This window comes from Saccoglossus kowalevskii, chromosome 17 (genome assembly GCF_978046115.1).
Source record: "Saccoglossus kowalevskii chromosome 17, keSacKowa6.1, whole genome shotgun sequence".
NCBI classification, from domain to species: Eukaryota; Metazoa; Hemichordata; class Enteropneusta; family Harrimaniidae; genus Saccoglossus; species Saccoglossus kowalevskii.
In genome coordinates this window covers 19,178,952-19,194,715 of record NC_140657.1, presented here as the reverse complement: position 1 = coordinate 19,194,715, position 15,764 = coordinate 19,178,952, and the positions used below count along the sequence as shown (strand labels likewise).

At 34.8% G+C, this 15,764-nt stretch overlaps 1 protein-coding gene across 1 annotated transcript; it reads left to right on the top strand.

Moving 5' to 3' along the window:
• The first annotated feature begins 3,210 nt into the window (after positions 1 to 3,210).
• Positions 3,211 to 14,799, top strand: LOC102809093 (uncharacterized). Its single transcript, XM_006818608.3, has 2 exons — positions 3,211 to 3,600; positions 13,411 to 14,799. The coding sequence occupies exons 1-2, from the start codon at positions 3,332 to 3,334 to the stop codon at positions 13,712 to 13,714; spliced, it is 573 nt and encodes a 190-aa protein (XP_006818671.2). The 5' UTR covers positions 3,211 to 3,331; the 3' UTR covers positions 13,715 to 14,799.
• The last annotated feature ends 965 nt before the right edge of the window (positions 14,800 to 15,764 follow it).

Here is a 15,764-nt window from a genome sequence, read left to right as displayed (position 1 = left end):
GGGGTGCAATGCAACCAACAGACAACTATGGCAGAAGAACAGGTTTACAAGAACACAGCTGATTCTGTGAAACTGGATCTGGATCAACTTGTAACATCAAGAGTTACAGCGATGACTAATCAGCTGCAGGAGGCACAGAGTGCTACTTCATCGGCCCAGTGAAATAATAAAGTCGATTAGATGGTCTGAAAAACCTACCTTTCGAAAGAAAGAAAACGAACTGCAATACAATACATAACGAACAGTCATGTAGCACATGGACGATGCCGACTCGTCTATCAGCTGGGAAAAACAGGAAAGCCAAAGAAGAAGATCATGAACAGTATTGCTATGGTTAGACGTAGCTAAAAACTGATGAATTTAACAGATATGTCAAAAAAACGAAGGGACAACCGTTGAGGAATATGCTTCTAACGATTTAGCATCTGATGATGAGGAATACTAAATACAAAATGCAGAATATCGATCAGTACAGAAGATAAAAGAGCGAAGACGTGCGAGTACAAAGGCGATGATCTGGAGAGAAGAACGTTATATCTAGGAGAGTTGGCACTTCTACGTTTGCGGCGAACTAGGCAATATTTGGGATCAGACTGTAAAGATATTCATGCATCTGGGTCAAGTGTGACAGAATATGTTGATGGTTAATGACGATACTTTTGTTAGCGGGATTAGGTAGATTATATCTAAACAGTAATTTAATCTAAACTGTAGTTCAAAGCGAGTAATTGACCCCGTGCGAAACCAACCAAGTGTAACTATTTGTGCTATTAACTGTAATCTTGACATATAGAATTCGGAAGGTTCCCCCACCCCCTCCCGGGGTCGCTGTTGATAGATACAAACCAACCCCTAAAAGTAACATAAGCAAAAGATTACAAAATAATAAAATAACAAAACGTATTTTAGACTTTTCGTATTTAACGTTATATACAGCGCAATGTAACTGCTTGGTGAATCTTTCACACGTTAAAACGCAAAGGCTCATGGGTAGACGCTTGTTTGTAAACAATGACACGCTAAGGCCATCTGACGCATGCGCAGGTGACGACTCCCCCGCTTTAACATAATAGTCCCGAAACTATTATAATCGCCAACTTACTATTTGTGCTACCCCAGACCATTCGTCCCGGTGTTATCGCTATCGCCACACGAGACTCCAGCTTGTCTCCTATACAATTTTCCTTCCGCCCACTTAATTTTAATATTCATATGACCTTTGCACTGACATCGATAGCCAATCGCATTCGACCGCGGACGTCACTCTAAATAAACAACTGAATAAATTAATATACCATATTTGGAAGATAGCGGGTAAATTCAACGTTGTTGGTGTGTTCCTTCGGGTTCCGAAGTCGCACGAGACGAGTTCATGTTCCGTTATCTTTCGCAAGTAAAACAGGTCGATATGTATTAAACATGGCATTTGTTTTCTTGTTTTAACCCCCTTATTACGCAAGCTTCCGTCGAAGTGGTGTTTTTTTCGACGATTTGTGGCATGTTGCAAAACGAACGAAACATTGCGGCATTCTTAGCGGTGGATAAGGGATCGACTATGTCGTCACATTTATGTCTCGTTTGAAAGAGAATAAACAACCGCTCAGAAAAATATGTTGCTAATATTTAAGTGCGGTGCCTTGAAATCGCTTGCCCGACGTCCAAATTTCAAAAGGATGTTCGATTTGCAATGACGACCGTTCATATGTACTAGGCGACGTTACTAATTACTACTAGGGTCGGTGTTTGCATTAAGAATTATAGAACAAAAGATCAACAAAGCGGTGCTTTTGTCGGCGATTTTGTCAAAGGGAATATTGATAAAATGTTGCAAAACAGAATCGCGAGTTGGGTGAAAAATTGCGCCGGCGGCATTCTCAGCGATGGCGACACCCGAGAAACACCGTGTCACGGTGCATTCGTGCATCAGTACACCGAAGAAATACATACATATTGTTGCGGACGACTATTGTAGACTGTGTTCGTGTAGTCTTCGAGTTTGTGGACAGTTAAAGTCGTGTGTGAATTTATTCAAGCCAGGAAAAGCAGGAGGGATAACTTATGGAAATCGTCTTTCCAATTTGATCCAGTGCGACGTTGTGAAAGGAGCGACTCTGTCGTCTCATCTATGTCTAGTTTGTAAGAGAAAGATTGATAGCGCAGAAAAATCCGCCAATAATGTAAAACAGTGGCGTGAAATTGTCAGTCATTCTAATATCTCCCAACCTGTGAACGAAAGGGTTAAGCGTGCTGCCTTGAAATCGCCTGCCCGACCACGTTCAAGTTCAAAACGACGTTCCATAACTTTCTCACATTCAATTTGCAATGATGACCGCAGTTCAAATGTACTTAGCGACGTGACGGACATTAACAACCATGATGTTGAAAAGGAGTTTGATGAAAATATGCCATTTCCAATTAGAAATCATTTTGATTTGATTTATGGATGGCGAGCACCGACACTCCGATCCGACGAACTAATCAAAACTAAAATGGCGCGTGTCACGTGACTTTGTTTACTAAAGATAGCGTGGGCGTTTGATTGACACTCAACTCATTAGTATTCCACCAATCACAGCTACATCTACTTTCTGGATGTGCGCAGTCAAATTGTATAGGAGACAAGCTGGAGTCTCGTGTGGCGATAGCGATAACACCGGGACGAATGGTCTGGGGTATATTTGTGCCATTAATAACTGCAATCTTGACATATAGAATTCGGAAAGTGACCTCCTTCCCAGGTCACCGTTGATAGATACAACTTCAACTGTAAGAATGACATCATGTACTATTGATATTGTTAACGGAAATGCATATGATTGGTTAAACGTTCGAATATGATGACTCATTACCATGTGATTGGCTAGTGCAACTTTGAAGAGTGGAGTTTTTGTCTGATTCTTCTAGAATACGTAGCGTTATGTGGTATTGGAGTCGTTGACGGGCGCGTCGGGAGCTGCGGCTCCTTAGTAGCTCTGCCCAATTTGAAAGTTGTGTGATCACACGTATATCATGAGAGTGCCTGTTCTATACACCCGTCTTAACGCGGGAAATGCTGCCACATCTCTGGCTCATCCATCATTGGATTAATGAAGTGTAATGTAATTTATTCAATGGAATGAGAGTATATTGACAACACTATTTTCTTGCCAAACGAAATAACTTTCTATGCTAAACACCGAGGGCGCTATTTAAATAAACCTTTGACCCCATAAGCCATGATCAACATTTAAAATATTGTCGGCGTATTTCCGCCTTAATTATTTATGCATTTCTGCGAATCGTGTACTTATTTATCTACTTATAATCGCCAGAATATGAACAGAAACAAGCTATGAGCAATACATCACAAGTTGCGGTCGGTCGAATGTTGCGAAAAGGGATTAAGGTACTTGCTTTCGATTTTGACGAAACGATATTGACGATTCATACCGGTGGCTACTGGTGCGAAGGTGGCGATCGCTTGGCGAAGCATGTACGCCCAAGTATGATCAAGCTCATCGCCGAAGCCCAAGAATGTGGTCTCCACGTGTGCGTGGTTACATTCTCAAGCCAAGATAGCTTGATTCGTGAAGTATTGGAGCAGACTTTACCGAGGAAATGGTAAGTAATATGGTGTCCGCCGCCTGTTCTCTCACGTGCTTTGCTTTTGCACGCGCACTCTCAATTCGTGTACACTTAAACACGTATGTGTGCACATCTATGTGGACACTTCATTTATTCGGGAGAATTATTTTTCTTTGGATCAATTAATGTCAGCCATTGTATAGCAGGTGTAGTGTGCTCCGATCATCTGTTACATTGTGACATTAGTCGATCACTGTGACCAGCTGCAGATAACAACAAAATTAATAATAACTACATTAGTAATTATCACTGGCCGGAATTTTCACATAAATCTATTCAGCGTAGCCATGGAAATATTTTAATCAATATAAATTATTACAGTCATTATGGATTCTGATTTAACATGTCCTGATAATAAACAAAAAAGTAGAACTGAAAATAAAATAATAATAGTAAGAATTAACATATCATGACAATACGTTTATTCTAATATATTAATGAGTGTGAAACAACAGATATTTGGTTTGAGCAAAAAACACTGTTTATAGAATTCTAATTATTAATTCATTTTGCCTGATGATATGTATTAATATTTTATAGTTTAAAAAAAAAATGAATTATAATAACCATGATTCTGCTAGTTTGTTGTTCAATGTCATAGTTCAATTACATTGGAGGATGAACATCCTCTCAACTTGGCCACTGAGATGGTACCTTTGTTTTCACAATAATAGGTGAATGATTTTTTTTTGTTTTTATATACACCATATATAAAATATCTTTTTGAAATGCAGTTCCTCACCTCCTTGCCTTACTGTTGATTTTTCATCACCAGAGTGATTTTGGGGCGTCACCAATGAATAACCTAAATCTAACTGCTGGACTGAATTCATGTTCTCAGCAAAAATTCATAGGAGATTGGGCAAAAAATCTTCGCTTTTGGTTCTTAACACTTTCTATTTTTAAGTACAAAGGCTGTTAGGTCCAGTTGGTTTCCTTTGTTTCTTGAAGTTCATTGGATATCTAGAAGCGTAGCTTTGTTTTCTTTTGGTGAATATAGTAAATATATTTTTGTATACATGTACCAATAGAAAGATTTTAACAATTCCTTGTTGGATCAACTTCTGTATAAAGAGTCCTTGGCTCTCCAATGGTACTTGCACAGAATGGAAAATAAACGAAATAACTGTTATTAGCAGACTCAACAGAAGTTGATTTGTTTTGCATGAAGCGATGAGAATTGAGACAAACTGAGTGTTTGTGTAAATAAAGACAACATCAGTACATGGCATATCAAGAATTATGAAAGTGCCTGTGATACAGTGTGGGTTCATTTAAGAAATACAACAAAATTCACTGAGTCAATGATCCCAGTCACCATGTTTGCACAATCCAAATACCATACCCAACTGTTGATCTTTTTACTAAAGGCATATTTAGAAATTTTTTACGAAAGTAATCAATCAACAAAACAATCTACAAGAACAAATACACTACACAACATAGTCTAATCATTGAGACAAAGATATATGGACTGAATAGTTTAAATGAAAATACAAAATAAATGTCAGTGAATACAATATTTGCCAAACAAATAAAATAATAATCCTGCAGCCCCTGAGGACATATATAATATTGCAAAATCGCTATATTTTGCAATATATAATATTGCAAAATCGCTAGTTGTGAACTTTAAATCTCATTTATTAGGATTCCTACATAAAGTTACGTGGATAAGGAAAATGAATAATTTTAGCAAAGGAAAACAATGCTTTCTTTTGTCTAGGTTATTTAATATTCTCTTACAAACATTAGATGTGTCTTTTTTGTGATTACATGTGTACTGTGAATGCATTAATTATTCACAATTGTTAATTTTGTTATTTTCACTGATGCTCAGTAAGTAAAAATTAATTTTTGCATGTTTTGTATGGAATTTAGTTTCACTGATTTTTGATGAGCTGAATGTAATATATGGAAAAAAAACTATATTAGCTGGATTTTTTTACTTTTCAGTAAATTTAACTCGCATGAGCATGTTTAATAACAATAGAACTCATTGTTTTTCTTGTAATTCCTGAAAACTCAGTGAATATGCTCAAAATAATGAAATTAAATGCCAATGAAAGTCAATGATTTTACAGTATTCATAATAAAATCTGAGCATCCATTCAAATTATGCAACATCAGATACAAACATAGTACATATACAAATAAAGAACGTAAACAGTATTAGGTATCCTGAGTAATTTTGAATTGTTAAAAATGGGCCGAAATTCAGTGTCATCGTATCTAACTTCAGGTGGGAATTTCAAAACCAGTTATAACAAAATCTATAAAATTGCAAACAATTTCTATGAATATCACTGCTGCCAATCACAAAGTGGCTGGTTAATCAAAAATATATGTACCAGAGTACTCAACACTTGTCAGATAAGAAAGCAGAAGTGGGGTTTGTATTTTTGCTGAAGACTTGTTTATTCAGACTTTCATTTCACTAAATTTATCGTTTGACGACATACGTGTAGGTCAGGGTTTGCCGTCTGGATGATAGTAATACGTGTATGTATGTCTTGGATTATTTTTTAATACATAATTCGCGGCATATATCATTCCGTATTCTCACCAGACGGGAAACATGAGACACTTGCCTCATGGTTTCTATTTTTTTTTTTTAGGTTTTTTTATTCTCGTGAGACATAGATTCAGCAAATTGTAATGAAATCACTATTTCCAATGTCGAATGAATATATAAACCCGTCTTCATAGTAAAAATACATAATACTTTGCGTCTGTGCCTCAAGTCCCGCATGGATGCATTAGTGTCTCGTTATCGTTATTCCTGATGGAACAATGAACCATTTTCCATTCACTGCGAGATCCTGTACTGTGCTTTATGAAATTGAATGTACAATCGGGACAAACAAAGGTCGCAGCATAGTAGTGGCGTCAAATCATCACGTGGGATTTGACAGATACGAAAGTATTTTTTGACTCCCGTGTGCGAAGCACAAAAGGGAGTCTTTGCAGCTACCCTGTCTGTATGTCTGTATGTACATGTATGTCTGTATGTATGTATGTATGTATGTATGTCACTTTTTTTGTTCCACCGTTATCTCAAGAACCACTAATCAAATTTTGATGAAACTTGGTACATAGATGCTCTGTAATAATGCGCAGAGTTGATTAGGTTTTGGTGAAAATCCATGAATATTAATTACCTAATTTGCATAATAATTAATTGATTTTCAGCTGTTCCATGACTGTTCCACTTATATTTAAAGAACTACTCATTGGATTTTGATGAAACTTGGCACATGGATGCTCTGAACTAATACGCATATTTGATTAGTTTTGGGTAAAAATCGATTTATATTAATTACCTAATTTACATAATGATTAATCAATTTTCGGCTTTTCCACTGATATCTCAAGTACTAATTTTCAGCTTTTGATATTTCAAGCAATAATGATCACATTTCAATGAAACCTGGTACATAGGTACTTGAGGACTGTGCAGAGACCTAATTAGTTTTGGGGTAAATATTTGTGCATATTAATTACCTTATTAGCATAATTAGTTAATTTTCAGCTTTTCACCTGATATCTCAAGTACTAATCATCACATTTCAATGAGACTTGCAACATAGATCTTCTAGGACTATGCAGAGACCTGATTAATTTTGGGGTAAATAATTGTGCATATTAATTACCTAATTTCATAATTAGTTAATTTTTTGCTGTTCCATGGCTGTTGCACTGATGTCTAAAGAACTACTCATTGGATTTTAATGACACTTTTAAAGAGTACTCATCATCATATTTCAATGAATCTAAACTATACACCATAATAGTTTTTGGTAAATATTTATGCTTCTTAATCACCTAATTAACATAATTAACAAATTAATTAATTAATTAACATAATTAATTAATTAATACTTGTATCTCAAGTACTGATCATCACATTTGAATAAAATTTGGTACATAAATGCTCTAGGACAATAGGCAGCCTGATTAATTTTGGGTTAAAATCTGTTCATATTAATTCACTAATTAGCATAATAATTAATATTTTTTTGGTTCTAATCACATTTCAATGAAACTTGGTACATAGATATTATATTACAAAAATCTTATTACTTTTACATTGTGCAGACCTTATTAGTTTTACACTTAAATCTGTTCATATTAGTTACCTTATTTGCATATAAGCTTTTCCATCAATATCTCAAGTTCAAGTAATTTTTAATTAATTTTTAATGTGTCTCCAATACTCTCAGCACACGGGAGTTCTTTCTAAGCTTTCTTTGATTTGGGTGTGTATTTCCACGCTTAATAATGTACAATACACATTTGATGATAGGCAATTTTGATAAAGTAAAGATAACTCAATGTCATATTCCTTCCTGAAATTTCAAAATTAAACTGAAAGAAAAGTAAATTCAAGTTCAAAATCAAATCATTTGATTTTTACGGATGTGCTGTACACGTTTTATGATGGTCAATTTTGATGAAGTAAATGTCAATGTCATACTCCCCATCTGAAAGATTGGCATTTCGACATTGAGCTAGATAAAAAAAGAATCATTTGATTTATTATGGCAGACGTTTTGTTTGCACCTTTCATACAATACGCAAGATCTCGCAGTGTACGGAAAATCACCTATTCTGTCCACATATTTTCTTTTCTGGTAAGAACACTGATAACTCTTTACTAAACTGATATAGCACATCAACATTCAGTTCCATGCTTCATTTGTAATACCTTCTTCTTTCCCAGGCAAATTAATGAAAAACAGAAGAGTTGGTTCACTATAATTACAAATATTAAAATTAAATTAAAATAGATGATTGTTGTAGTTTCTACATCATCATTACAAGCGAGAATATTTTATTAGCTTTCCCCACAGGGCAAAATAATAAAATTTAAACATTATTTTGTTTTGAGTTAATATTGTTTTTTTTATTTGAAATGGCATTTCAGTGTTTTTGTGAAACTACCAAATGACCTTCACTAAATCATGTACATTTTACTTCGTTTATTAACTTAAGCCCAAATAAATATGTTGTACTGATAACGAGTTATTCAAAAATAGGATAGGTAGTTCTTTTTTTATATGCTACTCGAATACTTATAACACGATGCAAGATTGTAACTGAGCTCTCTCGGCTCAACACTCACTCAATGGTTTTTTCATATTTCTCTAAAATTAAATGTCTCAAATTGTATATACTGCCTAGAAAAATATTTTGAAATACAAAAAAAAATCATTATAACTTGCACTCTTGGGATTCAATGTCAATATTGGTGAATTAATTTATCAAAAGAATCTGTCATAATGGGACATACGTATATGGAATCCAATTATTAAAAGTACAAAAAATACAAGGTGATTTGTAGAAATAATTAGTACTCATCTGTACTGATGGAACTGTATGTGTTGCTGATTTCGAGAAAAAATACAAAAATATAATCTGTTCTCAGATAATTGTTTATAAAACGAATAAATTAATTAAAGTTGAATGGATGGTTTGGTTTGGTCCAAAAAGCTGACCCAAAGGGGTTTATTTTTTGGCTGATGCCAGCCAGAGATTTTAGGTGAGGTTTTAGGAATATGCTAGCACATGCCAAGAGTATCCTTTGTAAGAATGTAGTATGTGAGCAATTCAGTGATTGTTTATAATTCATAGTATTTAATAATTCAGTTCTTCGCATATTTGTACATATTAATAGAAGGTTTCAAATCTGTAGATACTAAAAATAATTATCAAAATTTGAAATAGTGAAACTTTTTAGCACTTTCAGTAAATTAATCTGCAATTCACTCCTGTCTGATTTTTTTGTCTGATTTAACAGATTTAACAGCTCCCTGAGTTGAACATTCTATGTGTTAATGTGAGGTAATAGTCTTTTTTAAGAATAGCCCAGCTTTCAGCCAAACTGTTCTATTGTAAACAATTATGGGTATTTTTCAGGACAAAGTCATACAAGCAGTAAAATAAATGTTAAAAAATACCCATAATTCTTTATGATAGAATAGTTTGACTGAACGCAATACTATTAAAACATTTGTGAGAGTGGATTTTGACATGTGTGTCGCAACTGCCAACAACATGGTCACATTTTATAGAGGATGTGAAAAACATATGACACCAATTTGAATGAATAACTTGTATGTTAGGGTCTTGTTAATACATTTGTCATCACAAGCCTGTGGATACCTATGCAAAAAATAAATAAAAAAATAAATATTAAACTGGCCATCCCTACAAAGATGGTCATCACAAGTTTTTAATTCCCTGGTTCAGAGGAACAATCTGTACTGAACAAATTTTATTTCATGTAAAATAATCATATCATCAAAGATCAGGTCAGTGCTCATATTTGAGCCAAATTTGTCATTATAAGGGGTGTTCTCAAATTGTTAAAGTTCGCCAAAAAAAAAAACTGTCAAAGGGCTATTTCATCTTTGTAGTGAACATTGGTTTTTAATTTTTGTAGTGAATAACAAATTGGAAAAATTATCCAAGTCTTTTGTATATGAGAAGGGGGGACATAAGACACCTTTCGTTTTTTGGCGAACTTTACCAATTTGGGAACACCGCTTAATTAATGCATACACTGATGATATCAAGCATAGCCGAAAAAAACTCAGGCTTGAAAATTTGTAATCGTGTTTGTAACTTTTTTGGCCACTATAATGTTGATGGGCTTGAGTGCTACTGAGCTGGATCCTGTGATAGCATCACTTCTGTTCAACTCCTAGTGCATGATTTCTCTGTATTGTCACCGGAAAATATGTGGGTATTACTGTTCCATCAGTTTAGAAAGTTTGAGACAATTTACCCATCCCTGTGGAACTTGAGACAGAGACGTGAAGCATTTTGTCCTCCATACATGTATACCTCGTAGTAGTGATATATACACGTAGTGTACTTGAATATACGAAGACAGGTTTCGATGTTCATTTCATATTCATAAATTGTCATTTTCTTACATTTTTATGTGACTATTTGTCTCATGAGAGTAAAAAAATGTATGACAAAAATATAAACCATGGGGGCCGGAAGAAGTCTCCTGTCTGGTGAGAACCATGAAATTTCGCAACATTGAGCTAAACTAGTTTTAAGTTGCTGGTGGCCCTACATAAGAATCCCAGGATATCAACACCACTCAATGTTTTATTGGCTTTATAAAGCTTTTGGTACTTTATTAAAAAACTGTTGGGCAGTCCCTAGCGTTGACAACGTAGACGGGATTAACAGGTGCCCAGCTGGTGTACTTCACACATTGTATCTTTCAAAGAGAACATGACTGTTACCTTGGTAACCAGTGTATTGTTTTCAACCGAGCAAATCCATGCAGTGTTCTCCTATACTGTATGTGTTGCCTGTGTTACATGTAAAATGCTTCTTTTTGTTTTTAATTATCAAATATCTTTCACAAATGTCATGATGTGGAAATATATAGTGATGGTTTTGTGCAGTTTTTGTGAATTCCTGGAATTGCCCGTTTTCTGTGTTTTTTTTTTGTTCAGAAATTTATTTTGATGAAAGGAAAGTGTTTTTGTATGTTAAAATTGAATAGTGATAGAAATATACCTTATATTCAATCGATCAAAAATGATAAAAATTAAATAAACTCTTTATTTCCTACTTGCATGTTTCAATGGAGCAATTGATAAGTTTATTTTATGCAAATGAGCTGCACGTTATTTATTTCTATGCAAATATACTATATGATCGTTCGAACAATGTTAAATTTGTAATTTTTGATATCATTCACTGCTGTGTACAGATTGATTATCACATTGTTTTGTAAAGGACATATTACTTGAAAAATAACTCATTTTCATTTTCACCTTGCCAATCTCATCAAAGAGGAGATGGAAAGGGTAGGGAAAATGTCTGTAGCTGTTGTTGTTGTTGTCGTTAGTGTGTATACTAATTCTACTCCGAACTGTATCAACCTTGGTCACCTTATTCATCAGTAAAAAATAAAATCATCCCTTAGTGTAAATGACAGATGTCCTGTGTGAAAATATCATGCAAGAATTGAGATAGTAGCATTCAAAATCTGTTTCTACTTGACTGATTACAGTTTCTATATCACAAACTCTTCGAAGTTAATGAGGAAATTATTTCACATGAGAAAAACATTTTGTCGCGCATGTATTTTTATTTCTAGAAAATGCTGTTTTTTTACACTGAAATACAGTGTGGCCCAAGCGTAACTTAACGATTAGCGGGCTTTGAGCTGTTTAGAATGCACGATCATAAGTCAGCTAACGATTGATAGAAATTTGCTAGGATTCATATGTAATAACTGATACTAAATGGCTTCTATAGTGAATGGAAGCATCTTCTTTGAATTTGAACGAAGCGTGAGAATCTTCGAGATGAATGTTTCGTAGATATTGTAGAAATGTCCATATAAACAAATTCATGCCTTTATGAAATTCACAGTATATAAAATAAAATAGTTACAGTATTAACAAGAGATACTTCTAGCAAAATTATATGAGTGTAAATATATTACTCTGGGTGGGGATGGGGGTGAGTGACTCAAAGAAAGAGGGGTCACTGAGGCGATGTGATTTCTACCCACTGCTCTGATTGTCAAAGTAATGCCTTGTTTTTGCACCAGATCTGGTTGGCTCCTGGATAGTGTATTATTGTAAAATGATTAATTTTCACTGGGTTTAAATTTGGCTGATTTAGCATTTCAGGCATATTCAGTGGGTTTTAAATTCACGGTTTTATCATTTAGATAATGTGTTCTATGCTAAATTTTACATATTCACTGGGTTTAAATTTAGTGCATTTTGCAGTCAGCGAAATAAGCAAAATTAAAACCCAGTGAATAATTAATACTTTTACAGTATAATATGTTATTTGCTGTATTTGCTCTATTATTAGTGTATATGGTTTAATAAATACTGTAAGTTACTTTTTATTTTTATTCAGAATTGATTTTTCGCTATTTTTGCTGAAGGAATGAATCCCGCTTTCCTACATTTAACATTTAACTCATCAACAAATTAGTGAAAATAAATTTAATACAAAACAGCCAAAATGTGTTTTTAGCAAAAATTAATTGCAGCTAAAATAAAGGATTTTACAGTAATTGACAGTGTTGTGTCTGTGGTAAAATAAGTCATATTTCAATAACGAATAACATACAATAAAAGCAATTTTTGGCTCATGTGTCTATTGATGCAATTCTAATAGAGCAAAAACAATGATGTCATTATGATAGAAAGATGGTCACCTAGTCATCTGTTATGTAGTACCAAACATGATGGCTTCAGTAGCTAAATTGCATACTTGAGATTTGAAAACAAAATAAATAAAATATTCTGACAAAACACATGAATTATATCTGTACATATAAAGCGACATGCAGAATAATTTCAACGAGCCTTTCTTTTTTATGCCCTACATAGACAAACTAAGTATATACAACAGCTTGTCTAAAAACGGCACTAACTGAGTTATTGTGTCTCGATTGGGTGTTTAAATCATGAAGTTTTAACGCATGTAAACAGATTGCTGCATTTTATGTAATTTTAGGAACGAAAATGAGAATCTGACGAAAATTTTAAAAATCTCTCTAGCTTCGTGTCGCTTAGGAACAACTTGGCTGAAAAAAAAACACATAGCAAAAGTTGGTGTTGTTTTCTTGTGGCGCATTTGATGGAACTTGCTTTTGCTTGCAAATGTATTTGAATTTTTTGTTGATTTCTCCCTGAAGGAAATTCTCAAATTTTATGAAAAGATAGTTGAGTATATATTCAATCTATTTTGTTTAATAATGATAAGATATTTTTTGTTTCATTACAGTAAAACGTCAAAGATCCTAATTAGGGGCACTTCGTACCCACCTACGTGGCCCCGAGTGGAAGGAGTACCATCTATAGGAAAACTACAACATATAGCATCGGTGGTAGCCGAGCTGTCAAACACCTTGAAGACTAGTATAGAACCCGAAGAAGTCCTACTATTGGACGACGACGAACGCAATGTTGTCACTGCGCGAGAGTTTGGACACAAGGCATACATTGTCTCCAAAGGGTTCACATTGGAAACTTTTTGTGAATTTCTTAATCAAATCGATCAGTGTTCGTTCCCAACAAAGAATGTATAATAAGCATTGCCAGCATGTAGGAACCAAAATATCTCCCATATCGTGATGGAGAAGAAACCATCAAAGTGAATTAATATTGTTATCAGTAATTTTTCTTTGTATTAAGATGGTTGACGAATGTGGATGTACATTTTAGTATTAAACATGATTGATGGGTTGATACCAAGATACCAGGATTGTGACCGTAAGGCCTTGCAATAAGGTCATTCAATTTTCAGTGCAGCGAGTACATTTGAGATTTATGTTGCTGATTTATGTTCCTAATGCAGTGTATATTATGTGAAAGTGGGACTTTTAAACTATGATGTCAACTGTTTTCACTCATATTATACACATCTTTTTAAGCCAAATTGTGACCGTAAGGCCTTGCAATAAGGTCATTCAATTTTCAGTGCAGCGAGTACATTTGAGATTTATGTTGCTGATTTATGTTCCTAATGCAGTGTATATTATGTGAAAGTGCGACTTTTAAACTATGATGTCAACAACTGTTTTCACTCATATTATATACATCTTTTTAAGCCAATTTGTTAACAAAACATGAGATGTTTGGAAATGAGAAAATGATGGTTTCGTGATACTGTAAACCACTTTCATTTTCGTGATTAAGTAAAAATCGTTAAATTGTGTAGCTGTGGCAATTTCTTTAGGCTCCTATGATTTGAAGTATCAGTGACTTTCAGGAAATTTTTTAATTACGAATGCCATAACATCCTGAAATTGTTATCATTTCCCTCAGTGACAATTGAAGTACTTATACAAATACCCATTAAACAATATGGGTACAAATGTACAAATTGGACATTATTATTAGACTGAAAAAAAATATTTCCAATTTATTGTTGTCACTGAGATATAATGATGTCACTGAGTAACTGGTATTGTAACTGAGTAACTTGGTGATGTCACCGAGCAACTAGGTGATGTCACTGAGCAACTAGGTGATGTCATTGAGCAACTAGGTGATGTCATTGAGCAACTAGGTGATGTCACTGAGCAACTAGGTGCTGTCACTGAGCAACTAGGTGATGCCACTGAGCAACTAGGTGATGTCACTAAGCAACTAGGTGATGTCATTGAGCAACTAGGTGATGTCATTGAGCAACTAGGTGATGTCACTGAGCAACTAGGTGCTGTCACTGAGCAACTAGGTGATGCCACTGAGCAACTAGGTGATGCCACTGAGCAACTAAGTGATGTCACTGAGCAACTAGGTGATGCCACTGAGCAACTAGGTGATGCCACTGAGCAACTAGGTGATGCCACTGAGCAACTAGGTGATGCCACTGAGCAACTAAGTGATGTCACTGAGCAACTAGGTGATGCCACTGAGCAACTAGGTGATGCCACTGAGCAACTAAGTGATGTCACTGAGCAACTAAGTGATGTCACTGAGCAGCTAGGTCATGACACTGAGCAACTAGGTGATGTCACTAAGCAACTAGGTGATGTCATTGAGCAACTAGGTGATGCCATTGAGTAACTAGGTGATGTCACTGAGCAACTAGGTGATGTCACTGAGCAACTAGGTGATGTCATTGAGCAACTAGGTGATGTCACTGAGCAACTAGGTGATGTCACTGAGCAACTAGGTGATGTCACTGAGTAACATGGTGATGTCACTGAACAACATGGTGATGTCACTGAGCAACTAGGTGATGTCACTGAGTAACATGGTGATGTCACTGAGTGATGTGATGTACAAATAATGCTTAGAGAGAACTATTGATATGTATATACTCTCCTTTCTACCCTGTAATGGCAAGTTAGCTTGCGTGTATTGTACACATGATACACATAAAACCATACACAAGGGATGTTTGGAAATAGAGAATTGATAACCACACAATCCAAAGTGCTGCCACTTGAGGGGGTAGATTAAATTAATAATTATGAAATGCTACCGTGTTTTTTTCACACAGGAGAGTCAAACCAACGTTTGTTAATATGCTCATAATGTATGTACTTAAATAGCATTTCTGGCAACAAATATGTAATAATTGACAGTAAATAGTGTACTTAATATTGTTGCCTTCCAGTTTTCAGGATT